The following is a 19078-nucleotide window of genomic DNA, read 5'->3' as shown; positions in this document are numbered from 1 at the left end:
CCTGTTGTTAACATCTCGTGGATAAATGGCGGGCTCTTCTCCCCATCTATTGGGTCAATCTGGGAAACGAGGGCTAGATTATATTATTGGATGTACGAACTTTCTTCTGGAAGGAGATTCTCTATTCATCCCGTGGATTCGCATAAGTGTTTCTGCTTATGGAACCACCCCACCCATTTTGGCCCTTCATACAGGAGTTTGATGAAATACAAACAATAGTATAATCATGATCAAATCGTTTGCCAGATATGGCCAGTGCTATCGGCAGGTGCCTTGCTACAATAGATGGTAGTATCATCATCATCATCATCATCATCATCATTAACCGTTTTGGCCAAACGCTCAATTCGATCAAATCAGATCCTAGACGGAGATTTTTGAAAAATCTGATTAGCTTAAAATGTATTCATTTTTAGCTTTTTTCAAACTTAGTTAGCATAATTATTCCTAGAACTCGATATTTTTTCTTTTTATCTAATGTTTTACATTTAGCTTTCGCCCATTTTTCAATTTCCATTGAATTTTAAAATGGTTCATGCGAGAAAAATAGTTAGCATTACAATGACAAGGTAAGTGTGCAAACGATGCCGTTATTCGGCTGCGAATAATAACGCCTGAACTGTGGAAATTTCGTTATGCCAAACGGGGTACAATAATAAAGATAGATAGTACTCGACACATTTTTCACAGCATAAAGCTTTAGTTTACAAACCCGCCCTATCTACGCCACTGGAATTCGGTGTGCAATAATGTGACCGTTGGTGTTCACCAAACTGCAACGAAATAATCGAGTTGGATCGGTTTTACGAGATAATTAAAAGCCGATTGAATCACGCGGGCTTGCTTACGTAGGATATATTAGCTGCGTTCCCATGTACCCATATGCTGCCGAAGGAGTTGGAGAACTCCGTTGGGATTTTATTTCAGTTGCGAAGGCGGAATCGTACTTTGATGCACTGAATTCGGTTATGCAGGTTTTATTTGCGTCGAAATTAATATTTGGACATTATACGATGGGGTTGTTAAAATTGATATTATAACTGCTTGTAAATGTTTAATATTTCGCTGCATTTCATAGTTAGGGGTATCGATGCATTAATATGTTTTTCCATTGCAATGTTCGTTAAAGCAGTATCAAAATTTAAGTTGTGTGAAACCCTAGAAATATTTGTTTTTATTTAAAGTTTACTTGTGTAAACTAAGATCTGGGCAATAAAAAACATAGTTTTTTTTTCAAATTACCGGTTTATAACATTACTTTGTTACGGATCCACTCTTCGCTATTATCCAAGCAGTTAATCTTTCAAAACATAACCCGATCGCTGCAATCAGAACCATTCTTCCACTGGCGAGGTCGTGATCACTATCATCGGGATTCTCCAACTGATAAATGTGTTTAGCACAGCTTAACACTAGCCCTCGTCTCGAACCCATCAAGATCGGAGGGATCTCTAGCAGCAACGTGTGTGCATCACGCAAAAGTGCAACGATCTATGATGATTCCCGGTGCCTCGGTGAAACAGGGATCCCCAAGTATGAGCGCTGGGAGATCCGGAGGTAGTCACGCTCCGAACCAAACACACGCTCCAACGCTGGCTGCTTTATGATGAAATCGTGATTGATTTTCGTCGTCTGCGCTCCGGTTCCCTCCCGTTTGCCAATTTCCGAGCGCCAACGCGCAAGGATTCCATTTCATCATTAGCCGCGAGAGAAAATCTTTCGTTTTCCTCGAAGCTGCTGCAGTCATCAGTAGAATCTCACGGTGTTTCCAGACCCGTGGTAAAAAAAATCCATCGCGTTTTTTGGCATAATTTTACAGATAAGGTTGAGTCGTTTTCGAAGCAACTGTGACTTACTAAAAACTATTTAGAAAATATCGATTTATTAAGAAGCTAAAAATAATATTACTTCAAATTGACGGTCTTGGGTTGGGAACACCGCGCGATCGTGTAGGCAGGAAATCTTTAATCTGTCCGCGTATTCGTTGGAAGAACGTTCCAGTCCAGGCCCACACATTTCCTACACGGCTCATAAGTATTCGCCAGCAGATATCCATCATCGTTGCCGATCCGCCGGAGAAGAACCCGTCCCCCGTAATTTGGTGCGGCTGTGCAAGCATAAATCTTTGGGTCCGACGAGCTATGATTTTCGCATGGGATGGAAGCACTCGTCATGAAATATGTGGATCATTCCAGTCGGGGGTAATCGAATTATAATTTTCAAAGTTGCATTTTCCCGCTTGGACATAGCCAAATGAATAGACCATTGTGGTAGCCCCGGTCGGTGTGTGGAAAACGTGTGCCATGCACGAGTCGGTATTAATTGCGCCGCTAATTTGCCAACGGGTTGAAACCGACTCCGAAACTTCAGCATGCCTGCCCACTATGAAGGGCACGGCGAATGATCATAATGATGAAGCAGACCATCGAATGAGGAAAGAAAAATCTGAAAACATGTTAGCGTGGATGCAGATATCGAAGTAACCCGTCGGGCCGGCGATCTTTCGCCAACATCTTGACTTGTCTAAATTATGATAAGCTCCGGAGCTGCCTCCGGTCGGGGCCGTTGTTTCAGCGAGACTTGACCAGTGGAGATTGCAGCAATGTAACTGGCCTTTTTGGACGAACAAGGGAAACAAGTGGCAGGAGTGGGCACAGCTCGGGGAACAAGTCAACTGGATAACAACAACATTCACCCTAACCTAGTTAGATTGAGGGCTTGCTGATTGCTGGGGCAAAGTTTCACTTGTAAACATTATGTGGGTACATGTCTACTATGATTACCGTACGATCTCAATAAAAATTAAACCCCGATCGGAAATAAATGGCGAAAATTTTCCGAAATCAATCTTGAATTTATAATTTCTTGTAATTTGAATTGTTAAGTAGAACAAAATTTACAACAATCACTTAAAATATGGTCACAACAATCACTTAAAAATCACAAATCTCTAACAATATACGATTCACGATTAGACAGAAATAATAAATATGCAACAATCAATATAAAACTGTCGATAATTTTTGTGATTTAGGTCGAGCTTGATTATTCAGAATAGGGATAGAGTCGATGCATTTATTTAGATTGGTAAAATGCTGCTGTAAGTATAAATGTCCCATATTGATATAACAATCGCATGTTGCGAGTTGCACTCATACTGACATTGACCAGAGTTGGTTCAATTTCAAATTTGCTGTTCGACAGTAAAATTGTAGTCGTGCTGCTCATGTGCCGCAATTGTAGTTTATGATATCAGAAATCGACTAGCTACTGGTGCTAGTTGATTGAGCTTGAGCTTGAGCTTGATTGACTGCTCGTAGTTGCTACTCCATTATGACCAGATCAGCTGTTCTTGCACAGGGAACCAACAGATGTTTGCTTGGGACTAGCACACATCTTCAATGTACAAGTACTGGTGATCTCATTTGTTAGGTCATACTGGCGCCTGCCACGTCAGAATGCAAGTCAATGTGGGGAAGGGGGAGGAAATGATGATGCAATCACTCGCCCACTGCAAGCCGAATATACCTCTGCACTTGCCACGAGTTCATGCGGAATTTGTTGGAATTTTTGGGTTAGGTTGGAGAGGCAGAGGTCCGTCTTGGTTAACGAGCTGCCAATGTGATAGGTAGGAGAAGGTAACTGATGGAATTTCTAATTGGATGTAGGAAACGAGCTCTATAGTTCATTTCCAATTCTAGCAGATTACTGTTAGAATACTCAAGTTGAAGGTATAAGGAATAGTAATGGAAACGGTATGGAAGTCCATTTCCAGTTCTAGCGATTGCTAGAACATGAGAAATGAAGAGAAAGATACAAAGTAGGAGGAATGGAACGGACCTGGGATTGAACCCACGACCTCCTGCGTATGAGGCAGAAGCAGTAGCCATATGACTACCAAGCCCGCTTCAGCTACTGGTGCTAGTTGATTGATAGGAAAAACTCTATATTATTTGAACACAAAATTGGGAGTCTCAGTGATGCATTTATGTCAATTATGAAAGATCACTTTAATAAAGTAATTTTTAAAATAATTGATAGTTCGTCGCTTATAAGTTTTCTTCTTCGTTGAAGTCACTTGCATATAATTAAAAAAAAATGCGTTATGCGTTCGTTAAATCACTTTGTTTGCCTAAGCTATTGTTTCGTTAATGCTTTTAAGCTGTGTCAATACTATCTATCTAATACTATCAGCTGTACACGGAACATGCGGTTCAAGAAGACGCTGTTGCAACTGAATAGGAGGGAATTAAGTTCATAAATAGTCATAGAGGTCTAATGCTAACTTACGTCGTAATATTTTAAAGTCATTTTTGTCATTTTATTGCCAGAAACAAATAATTTTGTCAGTTTTTGTGTTATTTAGATAACTATTGTCATTATGGGCGCTCCAAGCCTACCGAAGCAGTTTTTTCGACTCACATGCTGCCCAATGCTTCATCGTAGTGAATCGAAAGTTTTTTTTTATTAAATATAAGACAGTATCCAAACCCTGGTAAAAAAATAACAAGCTAATAACTTTTGAAATAGTTCTCCAGCCTTACAAGAATGATGCCGTCCATTAAGACATTGTTGAACTAGCTCAAAAGACAATATATTTACAATATGGGGTACCTGTACCCCTGGCGGTACCTTCGCCAGGCCCAGGGGGTCCCCGGACATAAATGCATAATGGCAGATTTATCATAATTTTAATCAAAACTTATTGATAAAGTTTTGATACATGAATATTTTTTTTTATTTCAGAATTTTGTCTTGTACATAATATGCATGGCGATCAGTAATTCAGATGCTATCGAATCCTGTCCTCAACAACCAGCACAGTGGTTGCAGGGCGGTAGGACAAAAGGTTAAATTGAATTATCTTTATTCAAAAGGAGAGGACGACGAATCAACAAATTTTTAAAATCTTCTATGTAAGCTACATTTTCGAAACAAAATGTTGAATGATATGTTAAGAATATGCTTCTGAACCAAAATTTAGAGTCTACACATTCGGAAGCCTGCATTTGAAAGACATGAAGGTTTCTTTTTCAAAAAACTCGGAATCATCTTTCCACGCTTCTCGAAAGCCTCCTTGTAAGTCCCTCGGAAACCTCCTTTCAAGATTCTCGGAAGCCTCTTTGCAAGATTCCCGGAAGCTTACCTTCAAGAGCCCCGTAAGCCTCCTTTCAAAAGGCCTAGAAGCCTCATTTTAGGAGGTTCGGAAACCTTCTTTCGAGAGGCTGGTAAGCCTACTTTCAAGAAGCGCGGTACCTTATTTTTAAGTGGTTCGGAATCCTTCTTTCAAGAGGCCCGGAAGCCTCCTTTTAAGAAGCCCGGAGGCCTCATTTCAAGAGGCCCGGAAGCCTCCTTTCAAGAGGCCCGGAAGCCTCCTTTCAAGAGGCCCGGAAGCCTCATTTCAAGAGGCCCGGAAGCCTCCTTTCAAGAGGCCCGGAAGCCTCCTTTCAAGAGGCCCGGAAGCCTCCTTTCAAGAGGCCCGGAAGCCTCCTTTCAAGAGGCCCGGAAGCCTCCTTTCAAGAGGCCCGGAAGCCTCCTTTCAAGAGGCCCGGAAGCCTCCTTTCAAGAGGCCCGGAAGCCTCCTTTCAAGAGGCCCGGAAGCCTCCTTAAAAGAGGCCCGGAAGCCTCCTTCCAAGAGGCCCTTTTGGAAGGCTCGGAAGCCTCCTTTCAAGGGTCCCCGAAGCCTCCTTTCAAGAGGCCCTTTTGGAAGGCTCGGAAGCCTCCTTTCAAGAGGCCCGGAAGCCTCTTTTCGAGAGGCTCGGAAGCCTCCTTTCAAGAGGCCCGAAAACCTCCTTTCAAGAGGCCCGGAAGCCTCTTTTCAAGAGGCCCGGAAGCCTTCTTTCAAAAGACCCGAAAGCCTCCTTTCAAGAGGCTCGGAAGCCTCCTTTCAAGAGGCTCGGAAGCCTCCTTTCAAGAGGCTCGGAAGCCTCCTTTCAAGAGGCTCGGAAGCCTCCTTCCAAGAGGCTCGAAGCCTTTTTTCAAGAGCCTCCTTTCAAGAGGCTCGGAAGCCTCCTTCCAAGAGGCTCGGAAGCCTCCTTTCAAGAGGCTCGGAAGCCTCCTTTCAAGAGGCTCGGAAGCCTCCTTTCAAGAGGCTCCTTTCAAGAGGCCCGGAAGCCTCCTTTCAAGAGGCTCGGAAGCCTCCCTTCAAGAGGCCTGGAAGCCTCTTCTCAAGAGGCTCGGAAGCCTCTTTCAAGGGTCCCCGAAGCCTCCTTTCAAGAGGCCCTTTCGTAAGATTCGGAAGCCTCCTTTCAAGAGGCCCGGAAGCCTCCTTTCAAGAGGCCCGGAAGCCTCTTTTCGAGAGGCCCGGAAGCCTCCTTTCAAGAGGCCCGAAAACCTCCTTTCAAGAGGCCCGGAGGCCTCTTTTCAAGAGGCCCGGAAGCCTCTTTTCAAGAGGCCCGGAAGCCTCTTTTCGAGAGGCCCGGAAGCCTCCTTTCAAGAGGCCCGAAAACCTCCTTTCAAGAGGCCCGGAGGCCTCTTTTCAAGAGGCCCGGAAGCCTCTTTTCAAGAGGCCCGGAAGCCTTCTTTCAAAAGACCCGAAAGCCTCCTTTCAAGAGGCTCGGAAGCCTCCTTTCAAAAGACCCGAAAGCCTCTTTCAAGAGGCCCGGAAGCCTTCTTTCAAAGACCCGAAAGCCTCCTTTCAAGAGGCTCAGGCCTCCTTTCAAGAGGCCTCAAGGCCTCCTTTCAAGAGGCTCAGGCCTCCTTTCAAGAGGCTCAGGCCTCCTTTCAAGAGGCTCGGAAGCCTCCTTTCAAGAGGCTCAGGCCTCCTTTCAAGAGGCTCAGAGCCTCCTTTCAAGAGGCTCAGGCCTCCTTTCAAGAGGCTCAGGCCTCCTTTCAAGAGGCTCAGAGCCTACCTTTCAGAGGCTCGGGAGCCCCCTTTCAAGAGGCCTGGAAGCCTCCTTTCAAGAGGGCTCAGAAGCCTCCTTTCAAGAGGCTCCAGGCCTCCTTTCAAGAGGCTCAAGCCTCCTTTCAAGAGGCTCAGAAGCCTCCTTTCAAGAGGCTCCAAGCCTCCTTTCAAGAGGCTCAGGCCTCCTTTCAAGAGGCTCAGAAGCCTCCTTTCACGAGGCTCAGAAGCCTCCTTTCAAGAGGCTCAGAAGCCTCCTTTCAAGAGGCCCGGAAGCCTCCTTTCAAGAGGCCTCAGGAAGCCTCCTTTCAAGAGGCTCAGGCCTCCTTTCAAGAGCTCCAGAAGCCTCCTTTCAAGAGGCTCAGGCCTCCTTTCAAGAGGCTCAAGCCTCCTTTCAAGAGGCTCAGAGCCTCCTTCAAGAGGCTCAGAAGCCTCCTTTCAAGAGGCTCAGAAGCCTCCTTTCAAGAGGCTCAGGCCTCCTTCAAGAGGCTCAAGCCTCCTTTCAAGAGGCTCAGGCCTCCTTTCAAGAGGCCCGAAGCCTCCTTTCAAGAGGCCCGGAAGCCTCCTTTCAAGAGGCCCGGAAGCCTCCTTTCAAGAGGCCCGAAGCCTCCTTTCAAGAGGCCCGGAAGCCTCCTTTCAAGAGGCCCAGGCCTCCTTTCAAGAGGCCTGGAAGCCTCCTTTCAAGAGGCCCAGAAGCCTCCTTTCAAAGGCCCGGAAGCCTCCTTTCAAGAGGCCCGGAAGCCTCCTTTCAAGAGGCCCGGAAGCCTCCTTTCCGGAGGGCCGGAAGCCTTCTTTCAAGAGGCCCGGAAGCCTCCTTTCAAGAGGCCCGGAAGCCTCCTTTCAAGAGGCCCGGAAGCCTCCTTTCAAGAGGCTCGGAAGCCTCCTTTCAAGAGGCTCGGAAGCCTCCTTTCAATAGGCCCGGAAGCCTCCTTTCAAGAGGCCCGGAAGCCTCCTTTCAAGAGGCCCGGAAGCCTCCTTTCAAGAAACCCGGAAGCCTCTTTTCAAGAGACATTTCAAGATGATTAGAAGCCTCCTTCCAAGTGGCTCGATAGCCGTCTTACAAGAGACTCGGAAGCCTCTCTTCAAGAGCTCGGAATAATGAAAATTTCAGACAATTTTGTGGAGAGCTATATATTTCTTTAATTTTCAGTAACATTTTTCATATATCTTATGCGCTACACTTATTTTCAGTTGGAGCAAAAAATGAGAGAAAGAAAAGAGTTGAGAACCGGTGATATAGGGGACTGTTCCGTTTTCCATCTCATTGAACATAACAGATGTTGAGCCTCTTGAAAGGAGGCTTCCGAGCCTCTTGAAAGGAGGCTTCCGAGCCTCTTGAAAGGAGGCTTCCGAGCCTCTTGAAAGGAGGCTTCCGAGCCTCTTGAAAGGAGGCTTCCGAGCCTCTTGAAAGGAGGCTTCCGAGCCACTTGAAAGGAGGCTTCCGAGCCTCTTGAAAGGAGGCTTCCGAGCCTCTTGAAAGGAGGCTTCCGGGCCTATTGCAATAAGGCTTTCGGCCCTCTTGAAAGGAGACTTTCGTGGCTCTTGAATGGAGGATTTCGGGCCTCTTGGAAGGATGCTTTTGAGCAGAGTTACTGTGCACGTCTTTAGTTGGAGGTGCATGAGACGCGATGTCAACTTTCTCATACGAACGAAGTAGGTGATGCGCTTCGAATTCACGCGTCTCCTTCTAGTTGCTATGTACCTCATGTGCGGCGCATGCGATCCGTCTCATGCGCTCGTCGCATAAGCTGATCGCTTAGTGACCCTTCTGTCGGAACGCTAGGAAAAATAAACAGAGGCAAGAAAAGATTAGAAGCCTCCTTCCAAGTGACTCGATAGCCGTCTTACAAGAGACTCGGAAGCCTCTCTTCAAGAGCTCGGAATAATGAAAATTTCAGACAATTTTGTGGAGAGTCATATATTTCTTTAATTTTCAGTTACATTTTTCATATATCTTATGCGCTACACTTATTTTCAGTTGGAGCAAAAAATGAGAGAAAGAAAAGAGTTGAGAACCACTGATATAGGGGACTGTTCCGTTTTCCATCTCATTGTACATATATTTATCTGATTGCGAAATAAAGAAATACAGCACCATTTTTATCGCTTCTTTTTACTAACATGCGTGCTCACTGTTGAAAAAAATCACAAGATAGATCAAATTCCTTCTCATTGCTTTTTTTTGTGGGATGGATATCGGAGCTATGATATGAAGTCCAGGAGCAGTAACCCTAGATTCTGTACATTTTCATTCTTGCCTTTATGTTCAGAAGGTATGGAGTATGCGTTCGTTGAATTACTTTGTTTGCCTAAGTTATTGGTTCTTCTTGGTTTTTGTTCAGTTTCAATGTAAGTTATGTCTTGTAAAAAATGTAAACTGTTACTGCATTTAGTCTATTTTATTGTCATTTCATTGTTAAGGCAGTTTAAGACTATTATTACGTTCTAACATATATAATGAACTAATGATTACCTATGAATCAGCTATAGGATTCACTTTTCGGTGGCGAAGTAAAGCTTCATCGCGCCTATTCCCTATCTATTAGTAAACATTATCGAGAATGAAGCCGTCATAAGATTGTTCATATATCATCTTTATAATATGGTATTTTTATTATGTTTCTTTAAATTGAAACGTAACAAATGAGACTAGCGGCACGCCCCTAATTTGTTAAAACTTCTACTCAGTGAATTATAAGTCCATTCTCTAAGAATGTCGATAATCTTGAACATATTTTTAATCAACCTATCTAGCTAGTTTTGAGCGACTCATCGTCACAGGGAACGCATCAGAAAAGTATTGCTGAAAAGAGGAGATCTCACATCATTATATCTGATGAAAAAGGCCTCTGTCTGACTGGACTACCATTCTAGGATATCCGTTGGATCACATGCACGTGCGTAAAATCAGTGTGTCAATGCCAAATATGCGACGTGGCACCAAACAAAAATAGTCAACACGTGATACCACCACGACAGGATATGTCTTTGGTTGTATCAAGATAACATATCCGAGAGGACGGATTTTCCAAATTTAGAAAATAGACCACTCCGAATTATTTATAATTTGATCTATATCCATAAACCCTGGTTGTGCAAAATATTTCATGAAAATCTGAGACCCTTTAGCTACACTTATACGACAATAATCAAAAATCTCCAATAATCTAATTCGGTTGAAATATGACTAAGAATAGATGTTATCACCTGGAGTGATGTAAGTGAATCGACTGTATTTTTTTTACCCTGATATTTGACTGTCAAATCTGAGCTTGACATTTTTAATTCACTATTGTGAACAAATTCAAGCAGAGCACTAACCTGTGACTGACGGTGTCGAGTTTGCTGCGCCGCCGGAAGTAGAACCAGTGGGAAAAATAGTGTTTTTGCACAACCTGGAAAACATCGCTAATCCGTCACACGATCATCACAATTTGTAGTAATTTTATATTATTATTTTTTTTTATACGCTGATAAAATATTCACTAGCTTCAATCATTCATGCATACTTTTTCTTAATCACCATTATATTGCATTAGTGATCTTCTAATCAACTGCCCCTGTTGAAAATCACTGTTCCCCCATTCCAGAAGGTACGTATTATGTGTTATTCTTAAGCAGGATCAAGCACCGTTTGCTTTCTATGGTTCACACCTGGACACTATAAATTAATTATGAGGTGATAAAACCCACATTGCTACTTTTTATCACTTCCTAGCAGTTGCTGGCATTGCCACTCGTCGTCATAACATTCGTTCAACTCCTGCTACACGGCTCCAACAAAACTGCTCTTGTAATTGCAACTGGAATGGGATTTCTCACATCGTTTTTTGCAACCATTTGAAATAAAAAACACGGGTTTTCTTCCACTAAGCCAAGCGGCGGACCGATCGTTAAGCTGCGCGTTCTATAAGACACACCACCGTCCACCCGATCGCGAATCGCATCGCACTCAACTGGATCGTAATCACTCCCGTACTGATTCCAACTCAGCAGCACTACTGTCCGGCAGTTTGTCTTTGGCAATGACTTCCTTCGTCACACCTTTAGCACCGCCGCCCGCCGTCTACCGGAAGTCGGCGTTGGTCGTCTCCTGTTTCTGCGGAAGCGCGCACATCGCACAAGACGTCCAAGAATGGGCAGCAGCGGCAGCTGAAGCGCACCCACAACCGGAAAGTGATTCGTCTTCACGCGTGCAACCGACAACACCATGCTGTGGTGACGACGACGATCGAGTAAAATTAAATTAACAAATGACTTCCATCGTTATGAACGCAAAAGCGATCTGCTCAAAGGTAGTTGCTTTGATTTTCTCTCTTCCCCGTAATGCGAAAGAAAGGCACCATGTAGGCACCAAGTAACACATATGCTGCTATTTTGTGCCGGAGGTGTATTGCAAGCCTATCTCTAGTAGGCGATGAAGACGATGGCGACGATGGCAGACTGACGACGACCGACGACTATACTTTGATCGGATTACATTCTCGCAGGTGTTTACGTACGACGTGCATCAGCCTACTACTGGAATACCACCACTGCGGTCATTTTTCTTACTTCTGGGCTCCGTTTTGGTGCTTATTGGGTTGGGCTGGATGACGAGGGGATACACTTTTTTACTTGGGTGTGCAATATGTGTGTGCGCGATTTACCGGCGTCGTCGTCGGCGGACGTCGCTTTTGCTGAAGCGTGCTCATAGACCGCGAAAATGTGCCGGCAGTCGTTCGTCCGGTAGTGAGTTCGAAACCCCCGGTAGGTATATGGGAGCGCGCGATGTGTCGATAAGTGGAAGGGTCCGAAAAATAATAGTCTGTCGAGTTATATGATATTATTCTATTGAAGATGATATTGTACTGAACTAGGTATAACATTTCAGTAGTAGAGGGAGTGCATTTTAATATTTCTTGCGATTAGGATCATACGGGCGTAATTGCATAGATCGATTTCTCTTCATCGATTTTTGTTCCGTTAATAACTCAACTAGGTTGAAAGCTACAACGGTGATGGATGATTCTAGTGCAAGATTATCACTCGTAAACATAATGTCATAAACATAAACATAATGTCAATGGAAAACTTCCAAATTCGATGCATTTATATGAAGCTGATGGTTGCAAAGAGCAATCGATCAATGCAGTTACGCACTTATGATTCTAAGCGCAATATTTGTATAATATTTATGTGGCTGGGTTCGATTCCCGGTCCGATCTAGAAAATTTTCGGGTAGGAAATATTCTACACCTAAAACAAAGTTGTGTGACATTCTTTGTATTAAGCGTTTTGTATCAAATCTCGCATGCAAACTGATCACAGAATGGCATACTTGTTATGCCAGCTCATTGCATTAAGTCGGTTCGGTTGGTTGGTTTCGATCAATACATCTAAAAAAAACTCGTTGGCTCCTCCTAGAACAAGTATATAATCCAAGCAGCACAACTCAAGTGAAACTGGTTGCAGCAACCTAATTGTGGCTGAATCCGGTCACATATAAGTTACAGTGATCTTTATGAAACATGTGTGCTGCTCAGGAAATCGTTTTTACAGAAATATTACTTTGACCCACACAATCTTTCCGATTTCATTTAACATATGTAGTAATCCACCATCCTTCCCGTAACACGGTAGATCACTTTGACGTAGTGTGTTGCGGTGTAAGATCTACCAAACAGAGCCCTAGCTGAATCCATTTTTCTAGCCAGGGCAATAAGTTGTGATAATTAAGGATTCATCGTATTTAGTCCCCGCTACCAACAGCAGTCTCAGAAATAAAACATAATTAATGTTACCTTGCAGACAGTTGAAAGACTTGAATTTCTCTTGATTGAGGCTAAACTGTATGCAGCGGAAACAACTTTTTAAGCAATTAGTTAAAAATCCTCGGTACCAGGTCCTAGGCTGAACTGACTGCTGGAAAAATCGAAATAGGGGTTTAAATACGTACTAACTCTTCTTGAACTGGTGAACAATGGTAGTGAGAGGAACACACGGAAGCTCTTATTACTGAACAAATTATCTTGCTTGAAATGGTCTTTTAGACAGAGCTAAATCCCGGGTTTTAAGAGTTTTACTGGTGATATTCTAGAAGCAAGACAAGGATGTGGCTAGGGCTCCGATGCATGTGATGCAGTATTACTGTTCTGTTTTCTCAAGAAAGGATTGATTGCCTATTGATAAGGGGCGCGCAGCAACGACTGTATCGAAACCGATACTGCATTGCTTCTCAATAGCACTGGAGTAATTCGACATGCACTTAAACACTAAGGATACGGGTAACGCTACAATAGATCTAATAATTGGTCGCAGTGGCACACCCGAACAGGAAAAAAAAATCCGCCATCCTGGCTTGAGTCTTGTTCTGCATACGATTCCACCCAACAGTAGAGTCGAATTCAATTACCATTCAGGGGTGACATTGCGCATCTCGAATCGAATCACTCGATTCGTAAGTTTTTCGATTCGTTTCGAAAAAATTGCGGCATTATGTATTTCGTTCGACTTCATTCAGTCGCAGTACAAGATTTCGAATGGTGTTGTACTAGTTCAATCGAGTATGTTCTGTCAAACGGAATGTAAACAGAGAGAATAAGAGATAGCTGTCTCCGTGTTTAGTATGCCGCCTGCAGAAGAGACAACCTTCAGCTCATGGCGAATGTAAGTAAACAGAGAGAATAAGAGTAATTTCATCTGCGTGTAGTATGTTGTCTGTTGGAAAGGCATCCTTCATGGCATGAATTGACAGTTAATTTATAAACAAGCAAATTGTGCTCGATGACTTTAAAAAGCAATATTATTTATTGAGCAGTTGCAACCGATTAAAACATTATGCCGATACGACACGTTTTGTAAATTGAGATATTGTTACGACACAAATTATAAGTTTTATGTTTATTCGAATTTATGCCACAGATCAAATTTTGAGCTAAATAATTTAAAGCTAAAGAAGGATTCGATAATAAATTACTTTGATGTTTCTATGTGTATTAGTTAAATGCACTTGAGTCATCTCATGCGCGTTTTTTTTATTTAACTCATTTATTTTTACGTAGATCTTCTATCTTCTATCTATATACATAAAAATGAATTTCTGTCTGTCTGAACCTTATAGCACAGACAAACAGACGTAACACTGATGAAATTCCCATCGCACATGCTTTGAACGGCCGTTTTAAACTAAACTGATTACTCGTTTCACACCTAGAGGCGCGGGCATCGTTTTCCTTTGGATTTGACATCTCACACTAGCGCCTTCTGTTGACATTGTCGTACTAAATAACATTTCGTGCAACATGCACGCGAGATGGTGATAAAGTAACTGGGCGATGAATTTTTCAGGAAATTATTCTAACTGTTACGTCTGTTTGTCTGTGCTTATAGACTCGGAAACTACTGAACCGAGCAGCGTGAAAATTTGTATGGTGGGGCACGGATACAAATTTCATCCATTTGCTTCAAAAATAGTCATGTTTATTTCCAAAATGGTAATATGTTTGAATCAAACATATTTATTTTTAAAACTAAATTAAATCCCTGTTTGTTTTATACATTCACTAGTGGGCAGCCCCTCGCTCGCTCTTGCAAAAGTAAACAAACTCTCGAGTTCGGATCGGATCCGATCAGAAGCAGCAGAGGAGTAGAAGCAAGAGTAGAAGCAGATGTTTTCTTGCTTCCAAATTAATGATAAGGATGTTTTTTAGGTACAGAAAGGTAAGTAAATGAAATATGAACGTTTGGAATTGTGAAATCTGGTAGTCAAATGCTACCAGAATATGAAAATTGGTAGAATTGATATCAAAATATTATGAGTGGTCGAACCAAAACAATAATATCCATGTTTGCTTCAAACATTTAGCTGGTTAAAACAACTTGAAACGCACATTTGATTCAAAAAAAGTTTTCGTTCGCTTCAAATGCAACAATATGTTTGATCCAAACATATTTATTTTTGATGCCAGAACAAACTGAATTTATGTTTGGATTTACCTAAAATATGTTTGTTCTTAACCCTCAAACTGCCGGGACGAATCTTGACAACTTGAAACAGCTCGTTCTCGGTCAATTTTTAACTAAATTGCAAGCGGTTTCAACTGTGATCAAGGGGAATAGCAGTTCCAGCATGTAGAGGGGTAAAATGCTCAGAATGACCCTCCCTCTTTTAGAGGGGGGAGTTTTGAAGTGTGGCATAAGTCATTTTTTGAGCAAATGTTTAGTATTTTGAAATTTTTAACGTCGTGACAGGTGTTTTAGTATACGTAATTAATGATAAATGTGAATGGTTGACAACAATGGTCAAATAGACATAAATTGACCTCCGGATGACTTTCGAATAGGTTCCGGAAACCCGGAATATACGGTATAAAAGGCCAGCATAGAATCACCGAACATATCGGTCTTCCGACACCTCAAACTTCTCAGAATCTCATAGGAAACTTAGAAAACGCCATAGTTTCTTGGTAGGGTAAAACTGGCCATTTGATGGCCACGGAACAGGTTCCGGAGACCCGGAATTTCTGGTAAAAAATGGCCAACATAAAACAACAAAACAAATTAGGCTTCCGACACCTCAAACTTCTCAGAATCTCATAAGTAACTTAGAAAACATCATAGTTTTTCAGTAGGGTAGAACTGGCCATGCAATGGCCACGGAACAGGTTCCGGAAAACCGGAATTTCCGGTACAAAAGGCCAAGATAAAACTACATAACAAAATAGGCTTCCAATACCTCAAACTTCTCAGAATCTCATGAGTAATTTAGAAAATGCCTTAGTTTCTTGGAAGGGTAAAACTGGACATGCAATGGCCACGGAACAGGTTCCGGAAACCCGAAATTTCCGGTAAAAAATGACCAACATAAAACTACAAAACAAATTAGGCTTCCGACACCTCAAACTTTTCAGAATCTCATGAGTAACTTAGAAAACATCATAGTGTTTCAGTAGGGTAGAACTGGCCATGCAATGGCCACGGAACAGGTTCCGGAAAACCGGAATTTTCAGAACAAAAGGCCGACATAAACACCTGAATTAAAATTCCGTTATATTTGAAACTGGCTGACTTTTTTTTCAATTGACTGATTATTCCCTCAAATTGAAGTTCTTACTACTGACGCCAAATTATAAATGAACCTTCTTTCTTCTTCTTCTTCGTTTATCACGAGGCTAACACGATGATATTTTATTGCTCAGGGAAGTCGAGACAATTTTCAATCCAAAATTGTCTAGACCGGCACTGGGAATCGAGCCCAGCCACCCTCAGCATGGTCTTGCTTTGTAGCCGTTCATCTTTCCGCACCGCTAAGGAGGGCCTCAATGAACCAAAAACGCTAAAAGGTTTCTTTTTACCCTCAAACTGCCGGGACGAATCTTGACAATTTGAAATAGCTCGTTCTCGGTCAATTTTCTACTAAAATGCAAGCGGTTGCAATTGTGGTCAAGGGGAATAGTAGTTCCAGAAAGTAGATGGGTAAAATGCTCAGGATGACTCTCCCTCTTTTAGAGGGGGAGTTTTGAATTGTCATTTTTAGAACAAATGTTTAGTATTCTGAAATCATCATCATAACGGATATTTTAGTATAAGTTATTAATGGTCAATGTGAAAGGTCGACAGCAATAGCCAAATAGTTATAAATTGACCTCCGGATGATCACCGAACAGGTTCCGGAAACCCGAGATATCCGGTATAAAAGGCCAACATTGAATCACGGAATATATCGGTCTTCCAACACCTCAAACTTCTCTGAATCGCACCAGTAACTTAGAAAACGCCATAGTTTCTTGGTAGGGTAAAACTGGCCATTTGATGGCCGTGGAACAGGTTCCAGAAACCCGAAATTTCCGGTAAAAAAACAATACGAAACAAATCAGGCTTCCGACACCTCAAATTTCTCAGATTCTCATGAGTAATCTAGAAAACGTCTTAGTTTCTTAGTAGGGCCACGGTATAGGTTCCGGAGACCCGAAATTCCCGGTACAAAAGGCAAACGTTGAACTACAAAACAAATCAGTCTTCCGATAACTAAAGCTTCTCAAAATCTCATGGGTAACTTATGAAATGCCATAGTTTTTTGTTAGGGTAGAACTGGCCATGAGATGACCATGGAAAATGCTTCGGAAACCCGGAATCATCGGTAAAAAAAGGCCAACATAAAACTACAATACAAATAAGTCTTCTGACACCTCAAACTTCTCAGAACATCTTAAGTAATCCAGAAAATGTCTTAGTTCCTTGGTAGAGTAAAACTGGCCAAGTGATGACAACGGAATAGATTCCAGAAGCCCGTAACAAGCAGTACAAAAAGCCATCATAGAACCACGAAATTAAGCGGTCTTCCGGCACTTTAAACTTCTCAGAATCTCATGAGTAATTTTTAAAACGCCATAGTTTCATGATAGGTTTCGGGAGCCCAAAATATCCATGGTACAAAAGGCCACGGGCTATCTAAATGGGCTTTCCAGGAACTCCGAATCTTGTTCTGTGGCTATAAAATTGCCAGTAAAAGAGCAATCTGGCATTTTCTGGATAACTCGTTAAATTCTCAGAAGTTCAAGGTGTCGGAAGACTGATTTATACAGATGTTCTATGTAGTTCTTTTTCACTGGAAATCCTGGATTTCTGGAACCTGTTCCGGTGCCATTTGAGGGGTCGATAGACTTATTTTGTAGTTCTATGTAGGCTTTTTCCTGTAACGTTGAATAGATCACTGTTACTTAGTGTCTTACGAAGTAAGATCTACCAAACCGAGCCCTAGCTAAATCCATTTTTCGAGCTAGGGCTATAAGTTGTTTTAGTTAAGGATTACGCTACCAATAACAGTATCTGAAGTATAACTAGCTTAACTTTTCGCTGCAGATGAAGGAAATTCTCATTGCAGGACAAATGTTTTAGATGGAAATGGTTTTGTACATATAGCTAAATCCCAGGTGTGGTGTCCTACTGGTGATATTGTAGAAGTAAGTCGAAGATGTGGCTAGGGCTCCGATACTTGGTAGAATAACAGTATTACTGTTCTATATTTTCAAGAAAGGATTGAATTCTTATTGATAAGGGGTGCACATTCAATGAGATTGCTCTCTGTAAAGGGTCCAAATAGGCTATCATGATCCTCTTGAGAGAAAAAAAACAAGAACTATATCGAAACCGATACTGCATTGCTTATCAATATTATTGGAGTTATTGGAGATGCACCTATACATTAAGAATACGGGGAATGCTGCGATAGATCTAATAGCTGGTCAAAGTGGTACATCCGAACATGAAAATGTTTGAAGAGTGATTTATTTTGTAGTTCTACGTTGGTCTTTAGTACCGGAGAAGTAAGGTGTAAGGTAAGATAAGGGTTTGGACCTGTTTTATTGTTCTATGTTGGCCTTTTGTACCGTGAATTCCGGGCTCCCAGAACCTGTTTCGTGATCATCACATGCCCAGCTTTACCCTACCAAAAAACTATGGCGTTATCTGGATTACTAATGAGATTCTGAGAGGATTGAGGTGTCGGAAGACCGATAAATTCCGTGATTCTATGCTGCCTTTTGAATAGGAATTTCCGGGTTTCCAGAACTTGTTCCGTGGCCATCGCATGGCCAGTTTTACCCCATCAAGAAACTAAGGCTTTTTTCTAAATTACTCATGAGATTCTGAGAAGTTTGAGGCGTCGGAAACCTAATAGGTTTTGTACTTTTAGGTTGGTCATTTTTTACCTAAAGTTCCGGGTTTCCGGAACCTGGCCACCTCACGGCCAGTTTTATTCTAACAAAAAACTAAGGCGTTTTCTAGATTACTCATGAGATTCTGAGAAGTTTGAGGTGTCGGAAGCCCAATTTGTTTTGAAGTTTTATGTGGGCCATTTTTTACCGGAAATTCCGAATTTCCGGAACCTGTTCCATGGCCATCGCACGGCCAGTTTTACCCTACCATGAAACTAAGGCATTTTCCAGATAACTCATGAGATTCTGAGAAGTTTGAAGTGTCTGAAGCCTAATTTGTTAAGTAGTTTTATGTCGGCCTTGTGTACCGGTGTGTGCGTTTTGTTATTTACATATGAGATGCTAAGAAGTTTGAGGTGTCGGAAGCCTAATTTGTTTTTTAGTTTCATGTGGGCCATTTTTTACCGAAAAATCCGGGTTTCCGGAACCTGTTCCATGGTCATCGCACCGCCAGTTTTACCCTACCAAGAAACTAAGGCGTCTTCTGGATAACTCATGAGATTCTAAGAGGATTGAGGTGTCGTAAGCCAAGTTTGTTATG

At 42.3% G+C, this 19078-nt stretch overlaps 1 protein-coding gene across 1 annotated transcript in view; it reads right to left on the bottom strand.

The window, feature by feature from the left end:
* Nucleotides 1-11262, bottom strand: part of LOC134208718 (uncharacterized) — a 204142-nt gene extending 192880 nt beyond the window's left edge. The window contains exons 1-2 of the mRNA XM_062684551.1: nucleotides 10351-11262; nucleotides 10163-10236 (exon numbers count right to left, since the gene is read on the bottom strand). Coding sequence (XP_062540535.1) covers nucleotides 10163-10236; nucleotides 10351-10367 — 91 coding nt within the window. The 5' untranslated portion in view covers nucleotides 10368-11262. The remainder of the gene's footprint in view (nucleotides 1-10162; nucleotides 10237-10350) is intronic.
* Nucleotides 11263-19078: the final 7816 nt, after the last annotated feature.

The sequence above is a fragment of the Armigeres subalbatus genome, chromosome 2 (assembly GCF_024139115.2).
Source record: "Armigeres subalbatus isolate Guangzhou_Male chromosome 2, GZ_Asu_2, whole genome shotgun sequence".
NCBI lineage: Eukaryota > Metazoa > Arthropoda > Insecta > Diptera > Culicidae > Armigeres > Armigeres subalbatus.
This window is presented reverse-complemented; position numbering and strand designations above follow the sequence as displayed.